At 34.5% G+C, this 26,368-nt stretch overlaps 2 protein-coding genes across 2 annotated transcripts in view; one reads left to right on the forward strand and one right to left on the reverse strand.

Moving 5' to 3' along the window:
- Positions 1-178: 178 nt before the first annotated feature.
- Positions 179-11,305, forward strand: LOC147078834 (uncharacterized). The gene is made up of 3 exons (XM_085948503.1): positions 179-736; positions 6,027-6,231; positions 10,248-11,305. The coding sequence occupies exons 1-3, from the start codon at positions 466-468 to the stop codon at positions 11,242-11,244; spliced, it is 1,473 nt and encodes a 490-aa protein (XP_085804629.1). The 5' UTR covers positions 179-465; the 3' UTR covers positions 11,245-11,305.
- Positions 11,306-16,190: 4,885 nt separating this feature from the next.
- Positions 16,191-26,368, reverse strand: part of slo (calcium-activated potassium channel slo) — a 238,817-nt gene continuing 228,639 nt past the window's right edge. The window contains exons 24-28 of the mRNA XM_085949993.1: positions 25,721-25,798; positions 24,775-24,976; positions 24,023-24,159; positions 23,153-23,515; positions 16,191-21,350 (exon numbers count right to left, since the gene is read on the reverse strand). Of these exons, the coding sequence (XP_085806119.1) occupies positions 21,207-21,350; positions 23,153-23,515; positions 24,023-24,159; positions 24,775-24,976; positions 25,721-25,798 (924 nt within the window). The 3' untranslated portion in view covers positions 16,191-21,206. The remainder of the gene's footprint in view (positions 21,351-23,152; positions 23,516-24,022; positions 24,160-24,774; positions 24,977-25,720; positions 25,799-26,368) is intronic.

Raw genomic sequence — 26,368 nt, forward strand, 5'->3', positions numbered from 1 at the left:
TTCAATGTCAACAAAAGACGAAAAAATAAATCCAAAATGATCAAAATAATATTACCTAGAAGTAGATAGTTATGTAAGTATTTTTTATTACAGAATTAAAATAAAATATTTAAATAATTGCCAGTATAAAATATATATATTTTTTGCAGCTTGTAATTCCCGCCAATTATTGATTTTTGAAAACATGTCAAATTAAATGTCAAGGAATTCACAGGTGTCCTCGATACATAATTTTGGTATTAATAATGTTCAATTAAAATTTATCATCACACGAGCGATACTTAAATCAATGTGAATCCTTGCATATATAACAATCCGATTCTGAAGAATTTATTGGAAGCTGGTCCAAACTAACACTATGCATTACAAAATAACAATAACACGTTCATTTAATTTAGTATTTTCATCATTTTTCCATTAATAAAAAATGTTTGACTGCGGGCATTGAAATATTAATGCGATAAAATGTCTGGTAGAAGGAGAAGTCTTTTGCCATTGGATAAGGTTCGTCTTCCACCAGGCAGGCAGCTGCCAGAAATAATACATGAACAATCAGTCTATTTGCCTGATACTCCCTTTGGTGAGGAAGTTAACAGCAATTTTGGGCATAGAAATGACAATTTGAAAGAAGGCAGATACCCATTAAGCTCCAATGTCTCAAGTGCCACGTCTCAACGGTTTTCAAATATGTTTTATAGAACTGAAAATTGGCCATCTCTAAGTGACACCGGAACTGGTGAGTGAAGAAATTATTAAAATTAACATAAAAATTAACCTCCACGTTTATATGAAAATGTGGATACTAAGTGGGTTACCTTCACATTTATATATATATACATTATCTAAGTAAAGTTTTCAGTAATATTGGGTACCTTCTTTCTTCTTCTTCTAAGAAAAGGAAAAGAAGAAGAAGAAAGAAGAATATTGGGTACAAGTCGGTTTACAGGAAGCCAGGCGGGAACCGCACTAATTTTCATAGCCGATTTTGGCAAAATTTATGAATTCAAGAATGAAAACCTAACCTAACCTAAAATCCACTATTGTCAAAATTTGTTGCCGCTGGCTTCCCGTAAACCGACAAGAACCTAATATTGTTATGTCAATTAGACAAGCGCCACTTCGCAAGAATCAGTTACTAAACCGAAACCTTCATTTTCCAAGTGTTATAACCCTGTGTAGATCGTCGTCTCCTCCAGCAACCATCTCCATCCAGGTTTTTCCAATGCCATTTTTCTGCAGTTTTGGTAACAAACCCGACTCAACTACTGTATCTCCATCTCGTACGTAGTCAACCAGCTCTTCGTTTGTCTTCTGATTGTCGAATATCAATTCTTTTTTGTTATGCGTGACTCGTCCTTTTTATAAATATGGCCGTGTCATTTAAGACTGCACAATTTTGATGAACTGTATAATGTATGGGCTCTTAGTGCTCAGCCGTAGTGTTTTGACGGGCGCGGCGCGGCGGCGTCTTGCAAAACTCAAACGTATAACCGTGTGACAAATGTTTGTAGACTGTGTCTTTTTTGGGGCATAATACACATGGTTATACGTTTGAGTTTCGCAAGACGCCGTCGCGCCGCGCCCGCCAAACCACTACAACCGAGCACTTACACAAAGCGTACGGTTTGCCCAACAATACCATGCGGCGTACTCCACTCGAATGAGCCCATATTTTTCATCATACATAAGGTTTCCAAGCCATACATGACAATAATACTGGTCATAATAATATTTTGTACAGGATGAACTTCGAGTGCCGTTTCAAGTTAAGTTGGTTCGACTAAAAACATGCAATAACCTTGGAAGGGTCCCTGCGTTCTGTGCACTATTTATTAGGTTTCACTTTGTTTCACACTATCTGGCAATGTTGTGTGGTGCCAGCCTAATTGATAAATACAATAATATATTTCATAATAGTTTGCTATTTACCAATGTGCTTTACCAAGTAAGTAACATTTACCATACCTCAGTGGCGAAGGGTGGAGGTAGGCTGTTAAGATTCGCTATAAATAGTGCACACTAAACTTTTTTAGTCATATGTATTTGTTTTTATTGAACTGAGACTACAATTTACAGATGGTGTTAGTTAGTTTTTAAAAATCAATTAAACCCTGCCTAAACGAAACCATAATAGTTTTGGTCTAATTTGGGCGATACGACAAAATTGTGCACACTTTTTCATTCATAGTTATTTGTTTTCGTTGGATTAAAAATACATATTACACATATTATTGGTTAATTTTTTTAATTCGTTAAACCCTGCCTAAACCAAACTATAATAAATAAAAAATATTATTCTATTTATAAAATATTCGAAGTTATGTATGATTTAATTGCATAATTTTAGATATTTTATAGATACACATGTATTTTTTGACTATTATCTATTATGGCTTGGTTTCTCAGGGTTTAATTGAATTTTAAAAACTAACCAACACTATCTGTAAATTGTAGTCTTATTTCATTGAAAACAAATATGTATGTCTGAAAAAGTTTAATGTGCACTGTTTATGGCGGATCTTAACAGCCTACCTCCACCCTTCGCCACTGCTATTTACTGTGGTCAATAGCTTTAGGTATCATTATATCATGAGCGATCTGCAGAACTACAGATTCCCCACACTTTCAGGTATATTTTATACATCCTCAAATCTACACTGAAGTATTTACCACTGCATACAGCGCCGTGAAATCGCAGCCAAGATATGATGGTTCTAGAATAGTTAGTTGATAGCATGACTATAGATTCACCGGAGTTCGGGTTGTTACCCCGCTGGCTGCGTGAAATTCACATGTTATTTTGCAATCTACATAATAAATATTTGGACCCAGAATAAGGGTCAAGCATGCTAACAATTTTTTTCCCTTTCCCCTATTCCCTTCGTTTTATCTGCGTGTATTTATATACTTAAACATTCAGAAATCTTGTATTGCAACTGATTTTTAATGTTGCTATAAAAGAGGCACGATCAGTGACGTCCCTGGACAAAATGCCGCCCCAAAACTGCAACACACATTTTTATACAGTATTTTTATTATCTTTTCATGACTCCAATATCTAAGAAATATGTTGTATGGATACATTACCCACCAACAAAATATATACCTACCTTCTTAAGAAAAATATTTTTTAATTGCATATTGACATATTTATATACTTAATCACTTCATTATTTTATGTAATATAAAAATAATTTATTTTGCCAACGAGATCGCATATGTAGGAATGTATTACAGTATTACACAGTTTACAAAACAACTGCAAAGGTATTAAAAAAACCACAGCGCGCATTAAATAATAAATGCCGCGACTTCTCGACGTAAATAAATTTCCGATTATGTTTGGAATAATTCTGAATTTTTTTTGTATGGACTTTACGTCTCGTAACCTCAGCAAGTCTGCTGATTTGTACGAAATGAGGCAAGCTCCTTTCGCAGAGCCTAAAACATTCGCGCATAATATTGTTGTCACGACTGCGCACTTTGTCCAAAATCATTAATAATTAGATAATTAAAAAAATAATTTCAACGGCGTTTAATCGAATATTAATAAATAAGTAAGTATAGATTGTTTTTAAAAATAAAAATAAATTTTATCTAATGATTTTTGATGGGTATACATGTTTTGAAAAATACGTAATTTAAACACATCGCTCATTTTTATGTCGTCAATGAGTTTTTGAAGTTTCATTGAATTAGTGTGTCGTTATCATTTATTAGTGTGTGCCTATTCATTAGTAGTAAATATCGTACTATTCTCGTAAGTATACCTGACAAGTGTGCTCTTTTTATCATATCTCCACAGCCTACCTCTTTCCAAAAGTCACCCTTCGCCACTGTTATGTACCTACCTATAATTCAAACATAATTCGTAAATTTGCACGTGCCAACGGAAGTCAACTAGACATCGCGAACCAGACAAAAAAATCATAGTCCTCTTAAACCTTTTATGTTAATTAATACATTTTGTTTCCAACCAGTAATCTGATTTTTTCATGGAAAGATATTTCTATTATTATTGAGTTAAGGTACCTATTTCTATATATATTAAATGATTCTTCTCGATTTGCCGCCCTTCAAGTAACTGCCGCCCCCAAGCGACGCTCAATCTGCCTACCCCCACGGGACGTCACTGGGCACGATGGCTGAGCAGTAACGTCTGCTTATAACGTTTGAATCCCGGGTCTAACAAATTCACATGTTGTTTTTCAATGATTGATGCCCGTGGCAGCGGCACGATATTTACTAAGCCTGTGCAGCTGCTGGCGTATGCCGATGATATCGACATCATTGCCATATCAGAATTGGCGCTGAAAAAGGCATTCACAGCACTAGAAGCCTCTGCCAAAAGAATGGGTTTACAAATAAACGAGGCAAAAACTAAATACATGCCTGTCTATGTCACACCACGAGAAGTCGCACCAAAGTTAGATATTGGTGCATACAAGTTTGATACGGTCAACAGTTTCATATACCTTGGATCTCTTGTAACTCGACATAATGATATTACAGAAGAAATCAACAAGAGAATCATGTCTGCGAATAAATGCTACTTTGGTCTGTTAACACATTGATCGCCAACTAGTTTTACATAAAATAGTTAAAAAATGATTATTTGTCTCTAAGGTATTATTTGATAGGTAATGAAAGAATATAATGTTTTTTTTCATTTTGATGATTTTTTTACGTAAATATTGGTTTTTATGATGTGCCGGCCACATGTGTCCGTCGCGGCGCCAACAAGTTAATTTATTCTATTGCGCCGGGCCGGCCACTTCGCCGGTCACCTGTCCATATGTGTTGACGAGAGCATGGTGCCATTTCGCGGTCGAATTATATTTAGATTTTGATAGTATAATAAACAGAAAAGGCACAAATACGGAATAAAAGTTTTCAAATTGGGTAGTATAATACCTGGATACACATAAACTGGAAATATACGTATACATACCTTATAATCATTTTTTTATTCTATTTTTTTATTTTTTACATATTTTTTATAACTTACATTTTTATCATCTATTTAATTTTTATTTTTATATCAACAAAAACACATTTACAATTTAAAAGGAAAACTTTTTTTTTTCATTATGTACATTCTTTACATTAGTGAGCCTATATTTTGTGACTGGGAAGACATATTTTCAGGCCAAGTGGCAGTAATATACAGAAGGGCCATGCCGGTCACCGCGTATCGAAAAATGCACTGCGCGCGTGCCCGCCGGCGCTGTACAACAACTCTAAGGCAGGTCTTCTTTGCCGGTCACCGGTGACCCCCATGGCCCCCTGAACGTAATCCGATGCCGGTCACCGGTGACCCCCATGGCGATCAACGTGTTAAGACATTTTAAGTCCCGCTTACTATCTCGTCGAACTAAAAGCACTCTTTACAAAACACTTGTAAAGCCAGTGCTCACCTACGCATCGGAAACCTGGACATTAACTCTGCGAAATGAACGAGCCCTGAACATCTTTGAAAGAAAAATTCTCCGCCGTATATATGGACCGATCAGGGATGGCACCAATTGGAGGAAAAGATATAATGCTGAGCTCTACGGACTGTACGAAGATTGCAGCGCAGTTCAATCAATTAAGATTGGGAGACTGCGATGGCTAGGTCATGTGCACCGTATGAATGACAATGAACCGGCAAAGAGAGTGATGTCCAGCAATCCAATAGGACGTAGAAGAAGAGGGAGGCCAAAGATTCGCTGGTTAGATGGAGCTGCCAGTGACTGCCGTATTCTGGGGTTACCAAATTGGAAAGCGGCCACACTGGATAGGGACAGGTGGAGGGAGCTGTTGGAGGAGGCCAGGACCCACACCGGGTTGTCGCGCCCCTGATGATGATGATGATGTTTTTCAATTGACCCAATAGATTGAGCAAATGGCTAACATGCATTTCTTATAAAAGTAAAAATAAAAATCCTTAATACAACCTCCACTCTGTTGAAACCCATACGATCTTAGTATTGAACATAGTGATGTAATTTATTTTGAAATCCTTTTGTTAATGTTTCTTACAGACTCCCCAGACTATATCGATATGGAGAGTAGCGACAGCAGCGCAAGCTCCATGTTCTCTTGGGCGGACAACGAAGGAACGCGATTGGTTGCCCAAGAATGGGAGAAGATTCAAAGAACACTGTACGACGAAAACGGACCAAAAGTAACACAGGCTCATTTAATTGAAGAATGCAACCAATGGAAAGCTATTTTTCCACATATGAGGTGCTTATCTTATTAGATAGAATTAATTACTTACTTCCATTTTATGGCAACTTTGACATTCACTGAGGCATAAAAGCAATGCCTTGGTTCCACCCAGCACCAATATTTTATATAATAGATTTTTTCTAATAGGTGTGTTCCTGAGGTGTTTTCAAATTATTTATGTTCATTTATATCAGGGATTCCTTGCCCTGTGCCCACGAGAGCACCTGCATTTTTGCATTTGCCCATAGACTCAAATACATTTTATAATATATTATCTTCTAATATATAAAAATTAATATTTGTGTGTTTGTTTGTTCGTATTGAATGCGCAGCCATACCGTTCATCCGATTGCGATAAAACTTTGTAAACTTATTGCTTGCACTTGCGCGAAGAGTATAGGCTATACTAATATATAAAAATGAATGTCTGTATGTCTGTCTGTCTGTGTGTCTGTCCCGTATGCGTTCCTATACCATTCATGCGATTGCGATGAAATTTTGGTAAGTGGTTGTATGCACACCCATGAAGGTTTCTGAATTAGAAAAATTATCATTTTCTTCTTCTTCTTCATTCTATCTTCTTTTATTCGTATGGTTCCTATACCATTCATCCGATTGCGATGAAACCTTCGTCAGTTGTTGTGTTAACACCCGCAAAGGTTTCTGAAATAGTACAATCATCTTCTTCTTCTTCTTCATTCTATCTTCTTTTATTCGTATGGTCCCTATACCATTCATCCGATTCCAATGAAACCTTCGTCAGTTTTTGTGGTAACACCCGCAATGGTTTTTGAATAAGTACAACCATCTTCTTCTTCTTCTTCTATTCTATATTTTTCTATTCGTATGGTTCCTATACCATTCATCCGATTGCAATGAAATTTTGGTAAGTGGTTGTATGCACATCCATGAAAGTTTTTGAATTAGAAAAATCATCATTTTCTTCTTCTTCTTCATTCTATCTTCTTTTATTCGCATGGTTCCTATACCATTCATCCGATGTGATGAAACCTTCGTCAGTTGTTGTGTTAACACCCGCAAAGGTTTCTGAAATAGTACAATCATCTTCTTCTTCTTCTTCATTCTATCTTCTTTTATTCGTATGGTCCCTATACCATTCATCCGATTCCAATGAAACCTTCGTCAGTTTTTGTGGTAACACCCGCAATGGTTTTTGAATAAGTACAACCATCTTCTTCTTCTTCTTCTATTCTATATTTTTCTATTCGTATGGTTCCTATACCATTCATCCGATTGCAATGAAATTTTGGTAAGTGGTTGTATGCACATTCATGAAAGTTTTTGAATTAGAAAAATCATCATTTTCTTCTTCTTCTTCATTCTATCTTCTTTTATTCGTATGGTTCCTATACCATTCATCCGATTGCGATGAAACCTTCGTCAGTTGTTGTGTTAACACCCGCAAAGGTTTCTGAAATAGTACAACCATCTTCTTCTTTTTCTTCTTTTTCTTCGTCTTCATTCTATCTTCTTTTTTTCGTATGGTCCCTATACCATTCATCCGATTGCAATGAAACCTTGGTCAGTTTTTGTGGTAACACCCGCAATGGTTTTTGAATTAATACAACCATCTTCTTCTTCTTCTTCTTCTATTCTATATTTTTCTATTCGTATGCGTTCATATTCCATTCATCCGATTGCAATAAAATTTTCGTCAGTAATTGTGCCAACACCCGCGAAGGTTTATGAATTAGTACAACCATCTTCTTCTTCTTCATTCTATCTTCTTTTATTCGTATGGTCCCTATACCATTCATCCGATTGCAATGAAACCTTGGTCAGTTTTTGTGGTAACACCCGCAATGGTTTTTGAATTAGTACAACTATCTTCTTCTTCTTCTTCTATTCTATATTCTTCTATTCGTATGCGTTTCTATTCCATTCATCCGATTGCAATAAAAATTTCGTCAGTAATTGTGCCAACACCCGCGAAGGTTTCTGAATTAGTACAACCATCTTCTTCTATTCGTATGCGTTCCTATACCATTCATCCGATTGCAATGACATTTTGATCAAGTGTTGTGCCCTTGCCCGCAAAGGTTTCCGAATTAGTACAACCATCTTTTTCTTCTTCTATTTGTATGCGTTCTTATGCCATTCATCCGATTGTGATGAAATTTTGACCAGTTGTTGTGCGCACGCCCGCAAAGGTTTCTGAATTAGTACAACCATCTTTTTCTTCTTCTATTTGTATGCGTTCTTATGCCATTCATCCGATTGTGATGAAATTTTGACCAGTTGTTGTGCGTACGCCCGTGAAGGTTTTTGAATTAGTACAACCATCTTCTTCTTCTTCTATTCGTATGCGATCCTATACCATTAATCCGATTTCAATGAAACTTTGGTGAGTTGTCATGCGCATGCCCACAAAGATTTCTGAATTAGAAAATCATCTTCTTCTACTATTCGTATGCGTTCCTATACCATTCATCCGATTGCAATGAAACTTTTGTCAGTTGTTGTGCGCACACCTGCGAAGGTTTCTAAATTATTATTATATAAAATACAAAGTTTGTTGTTTGTTTGTTCCATCTAATTTTGTTTTTTTTACTACACATTAATAACATTAATAACGTTTTCATATTTTGGATTCGATTTTAATTTAGTGTTCTTATGTTTGACCTTTACTCCTATTAGAATTATTTTCATATTGCCATATTGTATTACACAGATATTTTAATATTAAAAAAATAATTACCTTTAATTATTTTTCAAATATCTAAGATAAATATAACCACGAAGCGACCCTGTGCGAAGCCGGGTACTTCAGCTAGTATTTTATAAAAACAAATATAATATTGTTATAATATTTTAAATCGATTAATAAAAATAATCGCAATCAAATAATTGTTTGTGTTGGTTCTATAAGATATAATAGAAGATATTCAATTTACCGTCAGTGTATGATTGATTGAACAAGCATCGTAATTAATATGAGAAAAATCTTAAACTGCATACATTTGGCGCTATGTGAAAGCGCAAACAGTAGCCCTGCCATCTATTGGGATAACAATAATATTTGATTGAAGAAATTCAATTCCAAAGATTTAACTAATGAAATTGTCATTTCTTTATATATTTTTTGCGTTCAATATACAATATATAGTTTTAAATTAATATCCAATGCAGTGATTCCACTCAACGAGGCGTTGCACATCTGCTAAATCTGACACACGATTAGACAGATGTCTCGCGGAGTAATATTTTAATTGTAAATAGTCCCGGCATGTAAAATTATTTATGTTTAACGATCGAGTTTCAAAATAAATCGAAAAAACAAAATGACTTATCAATAGTAAAGTACTATTACGATAGTGTAGGTATAAAAGACCAGAGGATTAGCGCTTTTATTTCTTCAATATTTCAATGCAAACTTTCGGTGTTTAATTTATTTAAGGTTATAAAATTACCTCTGAAAATTATGTTAATAAACAAATATATATATTCACAAAAACATATCTATATATCAAAACAATCAAAATATTATATTGCATCATTATTTATATATTTGTCTTGAAAACAAGTGTCATGAAAATTTGCATTTTTTATTTTTCACTCGTGTACCCTTTTAAAGAAAGAGTTATATTATTATATTGTGTATTATTTTAATTAATAAAAGTCTTCTTATTATTATGTGAGGCGACGTAACAGATTAATAAATAGAAATGTAAAAGCCATTGCCATGGACCAAAGTTCTGAAGCAGGGTAGTTTAAGGCTTGACCGCCAAAAAAAACCTCCTTGACTGTTCCCAAAGATTGAAAGCACGTTACATTAACGTGACAAACTAAAGTACATATTATTAACTATTGAAAATAGCATATTCTTTAACACGTGTTTAAGTTTCTCCCATATTTTTTTACACTTGAGATATTTAGCCTGTTGTACCACACCCAGTAGGGTAAGCCAGTTACCATTGATTTTGTGTTCCTTGTGTGAGGCACATAATGCTCTCCCAAGAAGCAAATTTGGACTTATTGGAATCTTATATACCTTTTTAATTATTTTTCAGGGTTGTCGGTCACAGTTGTGGAGTTACGAGCACGTCCAATGATAATTTTTACGACACCGAGGAAGAAGTGATTGCCATTCAGTGTGATAGTGACAACGAAATAAATAAGGCTTTTTTATTAATCGAAGAATACGGCCAAAAAGCTGATTGCCAAAACTTAATGCCACTTAGATCGAATACCAAATCGCTGAACGAAAGAGAAAGGAATTTAGCTTTGATGTCAAAAAGTAAAAGGAATGATTTCAGTCTCGTTGAAGAATTGGATTCTTTTCTTCATATTACTCCACTCAATACAGGTCTCGGTAATAACATAGCTTTCACAAACGCCTCAACCACGTCATCGATTATCAAATCGGAAATTTCTTCATCACGCTGGCGACACAGAAGTACGAATAGTCCTGATTTCGTATCGTTACCGCATCACCCTGTGACGAACACTTACAAACAGGTTAGTTTAAATACCAGAGACAACAGCGCTGTTTCTTTATATTCCACAATAAGCAGAAGAAATATTACAGATAACGAATCGAATATTGCCAGAGCCCGTTGTAGAGAGATGAACTCTGATAATCATAGTCTCATGTCGCCGCTGAAACGTTATCAGCGTAAAGCTGACAAGTATTTAAATACGCTGGAGCCACTAGAGATCTGCCCATCAAAAAACATGTCAAATAGACACTGCCTTCAAAGTAATGACATGAATCCAAGAAGTGGGAAGACTAGAGGCAGAAATATCTCACTGCCGCCTATATTACCGGATGAAAATAAAAATAGAGTGAAGAATTTCGGTGACACGGCGATTTCTTCAGGCAGTAATAGTAATTGTAGGAGAAAAAATCAACACACTCTGACACCGATCAATATGAGCTCGAATGGTTTGTCTAAAAATATTAATGGATACCATGACAGTTTCTCGTCGAGTGAAAATACTCAAATACCTAAGAAAACGGCTAGAAGAAAAAAGAGACGGAACTCTAAAAAGAAAATTCAAACTTGATTTTGGTAGTTTGTAGTGATTTTGAAGATTTGCTAAATGTGTGTTTCAATACTAAAGATATCGCGAGTGGAGAACTACAAGGTTCTAAGTGTTTGTCCTTGGAGAAACAAAAGTAACAATGAGGCAGCTTAGAATACTACTTCATTGTTGGGTTTGTTTTTTCAAGGACGAACACTTAGAACCTTATAGTATTCGGCTCGCGATATATAACTAAGAATAAAAAAAATTAAAATAGTGCATCCATATAAAATGATAATGTTGATATTTTTGTATCGTTAAATATTTATTAAACGTGTTTGAAAAAAAGTATTTTATTAACTTACCTACTTACCTGTCTTATGTCTATCATGAACTATATTTCTATCCCTAAAATTTTTAGTACCGTAAAACGGGGTGAATAGGAATGACGTGGTGAATAGGAACAGTTTCCGGTAAAAAGATTCAGAGTGGTGCAATTGCCAAAATGCAATCGTTTGCATTTCAATATGTATGTTATTTGAGAGATAATTTATTTTTCTGCCTTTTGGAAACTTTGATAGGACAGGAAACTTGACCGTTTGTTATTCATCAGACGTGAAAAAGTTTGTTGCTATTCGCATGTTTTGCATGTCTGATAAAACTTTGTCGAACGTGTCTATGTCCAAGAATGAACTCAACACAATTAAATAGGTACCTAATTTTGTTCCAGCTAATCCACTGATTAAAGAAATAATATAGTTTCTGTTTTCTAAATAAATATTTCTTTATTTAATCATGTGTTTTAATAAAATTTGCAGTTTTTCCCTCCCCGTTTCGCTGGTAAATAGGAACAGACCATCATTTTGGGAAAATATCGATAGCGAGTAAATATAGAGTGTTCCCATTCACCAAACCATATTGATGAATCGCAGACACAACTTTTGGCAAGCGAAATTTAGCTTTTCAGTCATACAGCCATGGCCCCCACAAGGGGGGGGGGGTTGACAGGGCTCTAGCATCGGGGCCCGGGGTCAGGAAGGGCCCGGTGTGACGAGTCGACCAGATAAGTGAGATACATACGTATCATAAATTTGCTATAATAAAAAAAAAAGTCACCTGCGGCACTATTTTACTTCAATGATATTGATAATTAAAAATATTTGGTTGTATGATGCAATTTTTTACTGTGTGCGCGATACTCGACAACTCCATAATTCAAATGGATGTAAATACATATTAAAAATATATAAAAACACTAAAAATACACCATAATTTTACCGCGTACGCCATTTGGAAAACGCTACTGCAGCGCATCACACTGACTTTAACATTAGCGGTAGGTAGGGGGCCCCGCCAAACATGCTAACCTGGGGGCCCGCTTCATGATGTGGGGGCCATGCATACAGCATAGGGTTTAAATTAAATATGAAATCTGAAAACATTCCTATTCACCTCGTTTTATGGTACTGAACATGGGGAGGGAAGATTAGAATATTCATAGCTTATTCCATTGGTCGTTGGTTTAAATCTTGAGTCTCGGTCAGATACATGTATTATTATCTCAAGTGACCAGTTGGAATGAGTAAAATGATGATATACAACCAATACTTATTAACAGTATAGTTATGTCCATATTACGCTCCGTCTTGAAGTGCTCAATTTAGATTAAAAAATCATCGCTGGATTTAATATTCTATTACCACCGAATTAAAAAACTTTGAGGTTAAATTCTAGGTACTTTGAGAATTTACCTCACTATACCTGCAGCTGATTGCTAATGCAGAATGTAATTTACCATGTCCCGCTGCAAATAAATCGTACTTCTCATTGCTGTCCATATTCAAATCCAGAAATGTCCACAGAAAAACTAAGACCCAGCTCTATAAAACCGTCATACGCACAGTCGTTGCATACGGGTGCGAGTCATGGACGCTAAATGTGAAAGCAGCTAAAATAGTAGATTGCTTTGAGAGAAAGATCCTGAGGCGGATATACGGACCCATGAATGATGGTGGGGAGTGGAGAATTAGGTGCAACACGGAACTATATCGCTTATACCAAGGTTCAAAACTTCCCACCTTCATAAAACTTCAGAGGCTAAACTGGGCAGGCCATGTCTAGCGCATGCCTGAGTCACGGATACCGAAGAAGATCCTCGAAGGAAACCCAGGGGGGAAAAGGCCAGTGGGAAAGCCACGCACACGATGGGGTGACAACATTACAAAAGATGCCAACCAGCTGCTAAAAAACATGAACTGGAAAAGACGTCCGGAGGACCGTTCCGGCTGGAGGACGGCGGTGGAGGAGGCCAAGGCTCGACTTGAGCTGTAGCGCCATCGAAGAAGAAGAAGAATTTACCATGTAATCAGAAATTAAAAATTATTTACTCAGCACTCAAATGTTAATTTTTTTTTTTTCGTTGACCATGTCCGATTCTAATAAGATCATATGGGCATGCACAGGGTGGAGGTTTGTATCAACAGATTTTTGTTTTTGTGAGAAATGGATGTTAGCCACTAGCTCAACCTATTAGGTCCATACTCTGACTCCAAACACAATATGTATAATTGCCAAATCCAGAATTCGAACCTGGAACCCACAACATTATAAGCCGACGCGTTAGCCGCTTGGCCATCGTGGTCATCATATGAACTTTAATTAAAAAGAGTTACAGGAACATTTTTTTAAAATCATGTCCCATTCAAGGATAAATTCACCCTTAAGAATAATTTAAGGGTATTATTAAATGAAGCTAAAATTTTGTTGAAATGCTTGCGGATAGAATGACTGACAGATGCAAGTGATGGTAATTGTATCCGCAAAGCAATATGACTTCCATCTTATTTAAAGATAAGTCCTTTTTACAACGTTTTTCTTAGCTCGTATACTTATTTGTCCGGTGGTTCTTTGTATCTCGCAATCGATTTTTAACTAACTTCCCGACTAGCTAGACATTTTAAACTTTAGAATATATCAGAACACGATGCCAATGCATTTTTTTAATACTTTTAGCCATCTTTAAGTAGAATTGAATTCATTTTCAGTTAATTCTGTTTTGTATGAAAAGTTATTTCGACACCATTATTGGTTGTTTTTGGGGTCCTAGCAATTAAATTATTAATATATACGTGCGTTACTATGGAAATCAATATGACATGTCAAGTGCAAATTTTTTTGATCGTTTAAGCTAGTCAAGTCAAGTTTATATGGTTCAACAGAATTTAAAAATGTTGTATATAAAAAGTTCTTTTTATCTTGTAATTATTTTAGCTTCACTCTCACATATTAAAAGAAGGTTTATAATCCAAAGTATTTTTATCAAAAATGGCTTATACCAAAAATATTAAAGAAACCCTTCTTCTCTATCAAAATCGGTGAAACCAGTTTCAGTTTGTCATAAGTACCATTTTTAAGCAACAAACAATGAGAATTGCTTCGAGAATTTTGCTTCATTTTCAAACATTTAGGCCAGCGCTGCACTACGCGGAAATTCCAATACATTTAATACATATAATTTGCCGTCCTTGGGCATATTACGCGGAAGATCAGTTGTCCATCAGCGGTCCGCTCAACATCGGTGTTTGCTCCGTTCTCCACGAACCGATCTTCCGTCAGCATCAGATCGGCAACGTTGCATTGTACGTTACTTAATGCAACCCGGCGCATTCGGCGGATAGTCAGCGTCGCGTGCGCAAGTAAATAAGCATTGGCAGTCGACTGATAATCTGCCATGGAATAATGAATGTGGCTGCAATGTTTAGTAACGTAATTTCAGCGACGGAACTGCCGTCTAGTGTGGGCCTAGCCTTAAGCTAGTTCTAGGACAAAAACCCCCCAGAAAATAACCCCTATTATAAAATGTCTGAAACTTTCACGGTTATTTTTTATAAGTAGTAAATTTTGGCTTATTATTATGTGTTCTTTTTTCTTCATTCATAACTTTCCGTGTTCATTGCAGAGGTCATTCTCATGAGAATAAGAGGAAAGAAGAAGGAAGAACACACAGTCACAAATCAAAAATCTATTACGATAATAACCCCTATTATTAATTAAATAAATTTTTGTACATTGCTGGTTGTCAAGAGAAAATATTTGAGATTTAATTTTTATGGGGGGATATCTGGGGGATTTTTTAAAGGGGGGTATTTGTTCTACAGTGGCAAAGGATGGATGTAGGCTGTTAAGAACTGTCATAAATAGTACGCATTAAACTTTGTTAGTCATACGTATTTGTGTTTATTGGTCTAAGACTACAATTTACAGATGGTGTTGGGTTGGTTTTAAAAATCAATTAAACCCTGCCTAAAACAAACCATAATAGTTTTGGTATATTTTGGGCGATCCGACAAAATTGTGCACACTTTTTCAAACATACTTATTTTTTTGTTGAATTAGAAATACTTATATATTATTACACATGTTGTTGGTTAATTTTTTTGAGTTAAGGTAATGTTAAGCCCTGCCTAAACCAAACTACAATAGATAAAAAAATATTATTCTATCTATATAACTAAAATGATGTACGATTTAATGGCATAATTTGATATTCTATTATGGCTTGGTCTCAATTCGCAGGGTTCTATTCAATTTTAAAAACTAACCGACACCATCTGTAAATTGTTGTCTTAGTTCAATGAAAACAAATACGTATGACTAACAAAGTTTAATGTGCGCTATTTATAGAGGGCCTTAACAGCCTACCTCCACCCTTTGCTACTGGTATCTCTGTCTCTAAACCATGTGATTTCATCATTGAAAAATATTTGATTCCACATAGATAATCTTTTCACTATATTTCGTGTAAAGAGTTATTTAGGTTCCGTCTCTTTGGAGGAAGATTTTCTTCAATATCTTTGGAGTAGTGTTTACATTTGAGACAGTCATATTACATTGTATCTCGAATTGAATGTGTAAAAATGGCTGGCATAATAAAAAAATCATTTCATCAAAAATATTCTTATAATTAAACAGTAAATAAAATCTCATAGTCAAATACAAATACAGATTTATTTCGGATATTTACAATATTTGCATTTTTATTAACAATCAACATCAACAACATTGTTATAATTTTCATTGCATATGGTGTGTCGGCTTACGGACAGTCAAGTCCGGTCGCCATTTAATGAGCGCTTCAGATTTATTTTTATCACTTATTACAATGGAGAAATCAACATGTAATGCACAAATCAAAGTGTGGTATTCAACGCAGGACTCTATATATTATTAATATATGAAAATCGGACTTGAGCAATTTTTACATACTTGGATAATCTCGTATCTCATAAAAGCCGGGAGAATAAACGATCGGTTGATATAAAAAATTTAGTAATATCGATCGTTCTTTAATATTTTAACTGGGAATAAAAAATCTTGACGTAGGTAATAATATATTTTTTAGTGTGCTGTAAAAATGGAAAAGTCCTTCTGTGAATATTTGGACATTTGCGAGCTTTTTTTTGTTGTAATAAGTATACGTCATCGAGGCGCAAAACCTCATTTATAAAATGTATGTAGCAATATTGTATAAATTAATTTTGTACAAAAATGATTGATATTATAGTATTTTTTTCATTTTTTAAATTTAAAATTCAAAATGCTTTAACATTTTATAAAAAAACTTTAGCCATATGAATAAGTTAAAGAAATATATCGTAAGACGATGTCACAGTACTGAAAGTATAATAAGTTCATAGTTCATAGTTCTATAAATATTTCGACAATGTCTAACGTGAAAGACGCCATGTCGAAAGAAGCTTTTTAAAGTCGTATCTGACCTGTAAATAGTAAAGTGGAATCGTGAGGTACCTTTCGAATATTTTATTACATTTTATGTATTTCTAAAGTCAACATTTTTACCATAAATTTTAAAGGCAGTGAGTGATGTAAATTTTACTAATGAGAAAACACTTACATTTCGATAACGATGAAAAAATGTGAGCGGCTGACGAAACTACCCAATCAAACGGACATCAAATTTAAGGTTACCCGATGAAACAAAAGGAAAGCTAGCTCGCAATCCGTAATACTACCGATAAAGCGGCGGCGGACGGCCCTCCCTCGCCCCCGCCCCGTGCAACAAAACATTGTGACGTCACATCCAAATCAATCGACAGACATATTAAATTGATGTATAAAACACTTTAAATTATCTTATTTACTTTGTTATTAGTACATATCGAGAATGAAGCGATCGTAAACATTTCAAACGATGATAAATATACACAATGAGATTTCTAGATTCATTAAAAATGTGTTTGCGTGGACATAACAAGAGTAGTTTAAACGTCAGTCTCTTCCGGCGCCGTGCCGCTTCTCTCCGACCCCCGGCCGCCCTTCGCCCCCTCGCAACACACTCCATTCATTTCTCTCGCTACGGAATACTGCCAATACTCCAATACTCGACTACCGAAGCTCGACAAATATAAAATATAATTTATCAGCGACTCGTTTAATAATCTGTTTATATAATCATTAATAATTTAGCGACAACAACAATACTCTCATTCAGGCGATTCAAGCCAAAAATATACGAAGGATTTATCACACGATAATGGCAATCGATAACCAATCATTAAACACTATTCAATTATAATTTTTTTTTTTTTTTTTGTATCATTTAACTCAGTTTAATTTCACAACTTTTCAGTCATAATAATCAAAATCGATGCTCTCAGACTATATGTCACTGACACCAACGACTGTTCAATTGTCCACTTTTATTTTGTAATTGTCCGCAATTTGTCTAAATGTTCATTTGTTAATATTCTTAGAATTCACCATTGTTTTCCAATGATCCGTGAAATACTAATAGAGTCTTTATCTTTATTGTAATGCAGCAACCCCCGACCCGCACTCGCACAGCCACCCATGTAATTAAACTCAAATCTCAACGAGGGAAACAAAACAACAAAACAAAGCTTCGACAGCGGGACATGCTACTCTAATGGCGGTGCTATGTGGTTGACACTTCATTGCTAGTTAATGTTATCTATGTCTCTTTCAAATCATAAATAATATAAAAATATATATTTACAATATAAAATATAATATAATATGTACTCTATAATCAGCGAATATCATTGTAAACTAAAAAATAGAAAAAATTTAAAAGTATTCCTAATTATATTTAAAAAAAAATGTATAACAAACTTATATACATAGAACTTACGACTATATTAGAGGAAGCCTTATGAAATTTTACCAAAACTGGTAGCCAAATTTATTATTAATTAATATTTTATTAGCTGTTTATAGCCACCATGTTTATCATCGTCAGTAATTATTGACGTTTCGTGTTAGTTCTTTTACATATTCAAAATAATTATAGTTCGGTATATTTGACTACTTATTTATGTACAATAACATTTTGTCTTTTCACGGGCTACATTTGCGTCATTAAGTGAATGTTTTGGTGTTCAAAATATTCATTAACACATTTACTGCTGACCAGATAATTACTAATTAATTACCGCATTTAAATATCATGTTAATTATATCTAATGGCCAACTAATGCAAACGCGCCAGTCGCGTTGTCAGCACTGAATGAGTTAATCAGGCGATACATTCGTAAGAAATGCACGGATTTATTTTGGCGATAGCTGCACATTTAATAATGGAATTGACTGAATGAATCTTAAATTGTATTGTTTTGTTTGTAGTTTTTCACAAATGCTAGTGTGAAGTTTGATACTAATTAATCCACAATGCAAAATTACTTGTAGATAATATATAAGTCAATCCAGCAGTCCTTTTTTCAGCTTCATTTTGATATATTTAGAATCTATCTAATAGAGAAGGCTTCCTTTAATACCTTCGGTTGTATACATAAAAGAATATGCTAAAAAAACAAATAATTTACTTCTGTAATTGTAAAATAATTTACAATGATATTCACTAAGAGTGTCAAAATATTAAAAACAAATGAATAACGTAACGGGGGAAAGGGTTTTACCGGAAAGCTGCAATAAACCTTAAAATATCTTTAATAAAAATGCATTCACCTACTTAAAAAAAAAAATTCGTACTATACCTATCATTAAATTAATAAAACGCTACAAATTAATATAAAATTTAACTATGTTATTGTCTGGAGAATAAAATATAAACCTGTTAACGGTTTCGTAATTAATTATTATCAACGATTTATATCATCCCAAGGCATTCTTTTATCTAACAAATAAATAAAACTAACCTGTCATTACTGTACTTAAATAATAATAATTACCATAGAGAATAGATTAATTTTTATCGGGTAAAAAGAATAGAAAACATACTATAACTAACGTAACATTAAAAACATAATCCTAGAATAAAACTGTAAACTTTATAGCTATAAAAACAATAATTATAAATAATATTTTTAAAAAATAACACATTCCTCTTTAAAAGGGGACATGCCCTTCCTTTCCGTACTATGTATTGATTTTAATTTGCTGCAGTGGATTTTGGCTGCGATTTTTCATTTACGTTAACATTACTAATATTTAAAAAGCACTTATCTTTTAAGATTTAGAATTATTCTCATTTTAATCCAGAAAAAATCCACGTTTCGTAAGTAAGTATATCAAATTAATTTATTATCAAGATCGGAGTTTTTTTTTTTGAATAGTGTTATCGTAATTATGCTAATTTTATTATCGATACCTAAAAAAGAAGTTGAAAACAACATAATATTATGAACTATCCATTATTACAAATATTATAAACCACTAAAAAAAAGAGAATTTATTATTCTTTTTAAATTGGAAATAAATAATGATTATCAATTTATTGTATTATAATATGTTTAAAAACGAAAAAACGCAGATAAATAAAATACTCTTTGCATTATGGAAAGTGTCGATGGTAATTCAACTTATACAATCTGAAAGGATAAAAACAAACCTGAGAAAACAGCATGGGGCGATTGTGTTTTGAGGATAACATAAATAATAGATATATATATATATTCAAAATAAATAGATAATATATCGTAACAGAATATTTTTCATTAATATCATTAGCTTGCACAGTGGTCACCACGGATGCGACACTCCCAGGGAATGTCGCAAATACAAAGTGCAAGAGTCTACGGGCCATTTCCAAATTAAACAAAAAAATATAACATAAAAAGGCGTTGATCGGAAAAATTTTGAAACGTAACAGCAGTGTTTAAAATGAAATCAATTCAGATAATACAAATTTGACAAAAGCATTCGAAATTCGAAAGGTTCAGGAAGAAACGTTCTCGGACTTCTTTAAAAATAAAATTAACATGTACTCACAATGAAAATCTCATTATCATTTTAGTTTGAACTTGTAATAAATCAAAATATTGTGTTTAAAATAATGAGATTGAATTGTCTATGACGTGTTTTAGAATATTTTAAAATACACTATTGCTAAAACAAAATAAATCTTTCTGAAACGTTTCTTCTCTGCCCACTCATGAATAAACTAACACCTCTTCTTGAAGTATATTTCAAGAGAGGTGTTAATTTACGGCAACACTATTTGCACACGATTTTCTCTCCATAAATCCAATATGGCGATGATTAAACAGCTGGTAATATTGAGAACTGTCTAAATGATTTTGATGGATCGTAATAATCTGTATTTTACGCCATTTTAATAATTTGGGTAGTGTTGATGTTATAATAAGATGCACTCTGATGATATATGTACCAATTATTTTTTTACTTTATGGATAGTTGACCATATTGGATTTCAGTTTTGCCTTGTGCTTTTCAATAGTGTTACCTAATAGTTTATGTAATTTCGTAACGAACAAAAAATAAAATAAAAAGAACACTCGCAGAGGATGAAGGGTAGAGAAAAGAAATAAAACAGACACACAGACACGCAAAGAGATAAACAGAGAAAGAGAGAGAGAGAGAGAGAGATATAAAGGCGAAGGCAAAAGGAAGGCGAGTGAGGCTGTGGCGAGCGCTACTTCTGATATGACACTAAGTGTTCATATGTAAGAGTAGGGTCCGTCGGTGAGGGCACTGCAAAGCAGCAGTCAGGAGTTGTCGTCTTTCGTGCCTCCCCCTGCCCCCGCTCCCTGTCCCGCCCCGGCACCCCCTCCCGCCCCTGCGCCTGCGCCCGCTCGACTCCGCGCCGGCCGGTACTCCAGCCCCGGGTCAAACTGCATCAACACGAACACCTGCAATCGCAACATGTATCTTTCAAAACTTATTCCCTAAGTAAATCCGATTGTAAAGGTCCAACAATTCATTTCATTCATGCTATAGTAAGAGACACAAAAAGAAAACATGAATGACAAAGTATAGTACTATTTTAATGTGTAGTATGTGTATGTTTACTACTGACTAATCGCGAGTCGAGAACTACATGGTTCTAAGTGTTTGTCCTTGGAGAAACAAAAGTAACAATGAGGCAGCTTAGAATACTACTTCATTGTTGGGTTTGCTTTTTCAAGGACAAACACTTAGAACCTTGTAGTATTAGGCTCGCGTAATGTGTATATTTTGTATTACAAACAAATATTTGATGCAAAGCGTGATTTTAGAACATTATTAGTAATGATTTAGTTTGTAAATATAGAAAGGATAAAAATAATTATTCTGTCTTAGCAGCACTATTTTTAAATAAAAAAAAGAAAATGGCAGCCCTCAGTTGACATTTACTGTTGTTTACAAATTTACATGATTTGTCATCTAATTAATGATGGCTCCAGCGAACACAGAATTAACGGGAACTGAAATACCTAACTGGTGTGAAGTAACACGCAAACCGATCTCGAGTGTGGAAGAATATGGAATAAACTTATAAACGTGTCAAGAATACGTCATTCTAAACTTATATGCACTGATGCTCATTCAATATTGGTGTATTTGAAGGTTTCATCACACACTATAGCACGTCTATAATGTGTGTTTCATTTTCTTAGGACACTCACACATCAAAACCCTGATTCAAAATGTAGTTTATTGAATATCTATCTGAATTCTATTTATTAATCGGTTCTGTGGATGGCTCATTGCATAAAAACAAACATTTTTTTTGTAAAACTAACGTATTTATCTTGCTAAAGCTACAAATGAATCTACAATGCGAAATGATTTGCAGCTATTTTAATCATTAGCCTCAGTACGTAACCTTTTATTTCAGCTTCACTTTCATATTATAAAATAAAAGGTTCATCATATAAAAACAAACTTGAGATTGTTTTAAATTGTTTATATGGCTGCGGCTAGAAATGAATCTGCGATAAGAAATGACTTCCAGGTAATTTAATTATTAACAATCGTTAAATTTTTTTAGCTTCACTTCCATATTATATAAAAGCTCTATCTGCGTATGTATAAGGTTTTTCTTCAACATCCATGAATAATAGCGAGCAATTTTTTCATAAATAAAATAAGAGAAAAGTTTCTTAATTATCCATTGGCCACAATTAACCTCTTTTCTGGAGAAATAATGGTATGTATTATGATAAATATAGTTTTTGATAAATCAGTTCAAATGACACATCATATTTAATCCCGAAAACCAGTGGCAAAGAGTGGAGGTAGGCTGTGGAGATCTGACAAAAATACAACACACTAAACTTTGTCAGCGATACTTACATACTCGTTATGTTTTCTTTGCACAAGAATAAAAATAACTAAGAATACAAATTGCACTGGTTGTTGGTAAATTTTAAAAATTCAAACACCAACTTAATCAAACGATACTACGCCATTAAATCATACATAATTTTAGTTGTTTCATAGATTACAGAAGACTACTTTTTATGCATTATGGTTTAGTTTAGGCATGGTTTAATTGAAATTTCAAAACTAACCAACACCATCTACAATTTGTATTCTTAGTTCTATGAAAACAAATAAGTATGAATGACAAAGTTTAATGTGCACTATTTATGTTGAATCTTCACAGACTACCTCCCACTCTTCGCCACCGTTAAAAATAGATGGCACTATAATTTGGTAGGGGTCGCACCTGATCCGTGGGCAGGAGAGAAAAGTCGTCGGGCGGGTTGGTGATGACGTATCGTTTGCTACTGGCATCGCACGATGAGCTGGTATCACGGAAGCGGTACAGGCCGATGCACAGCATCCCGTAGGCTTTGAGCGCCGCCACAAACAGGTCCCCGTACTTGCCCGCCTCCCCAAACTGGGACAGCGGTCCGTCATACAGCGAGATCTGCCCCACGCGGCACCGGTCCCTGTTCGAGAGACTGTCGGCCGTGGAGTAGCCGCCCCGCAGCCCCGCGCCCTCCGCCAGGATCAGTTCCAGCTCCGGGGTTGCCCCGCCCGTGATCAGCGATCGGATCAGGGTCAAGGCGTTTTGGTTAAAGTAAGTCTGGAAAGAGACAACGTCCCATTAGAATATCTCTCACTAAAGAGATAACATACAGAACATAAAGCTATAAATGGGTGGTAATTAAATGTACTGGAGTCATACAGATAAATGTTCAGCATGTCCCCCCTTAATAGAATCCTACTATTAATGACACATAATCACAGCACTTTATGATGAGATCCCATAAAACAGTGGCGGCTAGTCGCAGATCATACAAGTGCACTGCACTCCCTGTATTTTTATCAAACATTATGTATCATTGTTTTTCATAGGTTATCAACATTATTACTCACTTATTATAATGCGAACATTCACATTAAAGTAGCATTCCATAATAATTCCATGTACTGCAAAAGTGCACTTATTTACATAAGCATAACTTTACTATGCATAGGGTCCTTAGACATAAATTTTATAGTTATTCTTATTCACTTAAGTCGTAACGACATTCGGTGTTGGTGTATCATAATAATATCTAATATTCAATTAGTGGTAACCACAACTCACCGTAGACATAAGCGAGTCGAGTACGCTGACTGCAAAGGCTGTACCGCAAGCAAAAGGCTGTGTGAGGTATAATTCTGTATCTGGATCATCATCGTCATCTTGATCCAAAAACTGTACGTTGCTATCATTTACAAGTTCTGTAACAAATAACATTAGTAATTAGTGTTCCAGTTTAGCGGAAGGTTTTAAATAGAGGAACCCACCATATCATCGGCATAGTGCAAGAAATCTCTAAGTGCCCTTTTGGTTAAAGCCGGGCTCTTGCAGCCAAATGCAGATATAGATGTCCATGTAAAGTTAGCCTTAAATAAGACTTTGTAATAAGTATAATAATAATAAACATGTTGTTTTTATTTCCACCAAGCCGCTGATCTCTTGTAAAGATAAGCGTTACTTAAAGCAACGTAAGTATGACTATGCAATAACGTTGCTTGATGGAAATTCAATTTTAAATTCAACATTAACTACGATTTCTGCACTTCCATATTATAATCAATTTTTATTCATAAACTAATTTTTCCCTTTTAACATTCTGACTCTATTAGTAGTCGAACTGGTATTTTGTGATATATACATATGTCTAGTTACTTAAGATTTTTGTCATACTGGATATTCACTTAATTCACAGTGCTTCCTTAAAATGATAAGAGTCAAATAGAAAGTCCCACACCGCACTAGATTGTAAGCTAGATTGGTGGGAATTCGAATTATTAAGGAATTACGGTAACGATATTGCAAACAAGTTATCATACCTGTTATCATAGGAACATTTGCACCATAGACAGACCCTCTTCGTTGCAGCACTATGGGACTTCCCACGGGAGTTAAGGCATCTTGTTCGGTGTTGCCTTGACTCAAAACACCTATTGTGTCATCGAAAGTCATGGCTTTGATATTTAGTGAGGCTAAAATGGCTTCTTTATCTGCTAACGTTGGGTCATCATTACTTGGCACCTGGAAGTCGACAATAAACCATTTCAATTCCGTGAAAACAACACACATATTAGGTTGGTTCTAGATAGGTTTTCAGGTATCAGGTATCGGAGGTTTTTAATTAATTAAATTTTAATTTTGGTGGTGTATAAAATATTGACAGTTTTACTGAACTATGCAGATACTTACAAATGACCATAGAATATAAAAGCAAAACATTTTGACAAAATTGTCACATTGGAGGTTTTAACACATCATTTATTAAACCCTTTTCAATATCTAGAAATAATCAAATAGAAGTAACAAAATAATATGTACCTATCTATCTCAATGAATTAAATATCAGGCTGACCACATATGACGTCACACGATTTTGATTATTTTAACAAATCATCACATTTCGTCACATAACCTTTTACCCCTTGCCTCGGATTAAAAACAGAAAAAAATGTTTTTTTGTTATATATATTTATCCTTAAATCCCCGATCGATATTTTTGGTATACCTTGTGACATTACGTTTTCTGTGATCCCCCTAGAGCGTGACGTCATGTATGGACGATCTCTTATTGTTTTATACAGTTGGTAAATAAAGGGAGGTTACCAAAGGCAGTGGGATTGATTTATAATGTTAAGCTTATTCTAAAAGAGATGGGATTGGGTAGGTATGAATGCATGATTAGGCCACTATCAATGTAACCGATAAACTCATTTTTGTTTTTTTAAATTACAATCAATAAGAACTAATAAGAAAATGTATAATTACTTTGGCAGATAGAATGCAGCACATATCACATAAATTTACATTGACTGCTCTCAAATCAGCTCTACTCAGTGGTGACCCCTGTCAAACAAATAACAAAAAATTATTCACGTAATTCACTAATAACTAAAAAATTCTATAATAGCATCAAGGATAATAGTTTAAGGGTGCAAAGTCGCTAAAACTTAATAACATCACTTACTCTTGTGTCTGTATCTATTTGGTAGTGGCAAGTAAAAACATTCTATATGCCAATAAGAAATGTTCAGGAAATGCAAAACATGATAAATGTACGTGCATATTTATTTATGGGATACACAGAAGTAACTCTGTAACATAGAAGTTCAATTACCAATTGTCAGTACATTGTATATGTAAAAAATCCACAAGTCATTTAGTCGAAATGGCTTATACAATGTTTATACAGTATGGATCTGCCATAGTGTCTTCATTTTCACATGTATATGATATGATGAACTAGTTTTTCATATACCATGTATGAAGAAATAGAGATAATAATATTGTCTATGTAAGTTCAATACCGCAGAAGAAATATTTGTCAAAATGTTCAGGAGGGACAAAAAAACCTTGCAATTTCGTCAATAAAAAAAGATAAAAAATAAGTTTAAATGCAGTTTGTTCTGTCTTCCT

This window comes from Rhyacophila brunnea, unplaced genomic scaffold (genome assembly GCF_057557595.1).
Source record: "Rhyacophila brunnea isolate RB1 unplaced genomic scaffold, BYU_Rbru_1.0 scaffold_10, whole genome shotgun sequence".
Lineage (NCBI taxonomy): Eukaryota > Metazoa > Arthropoda > Insecta > Trichoptera > Rhyacophilidae > Rhyacophila > Rhyacophila brunnea.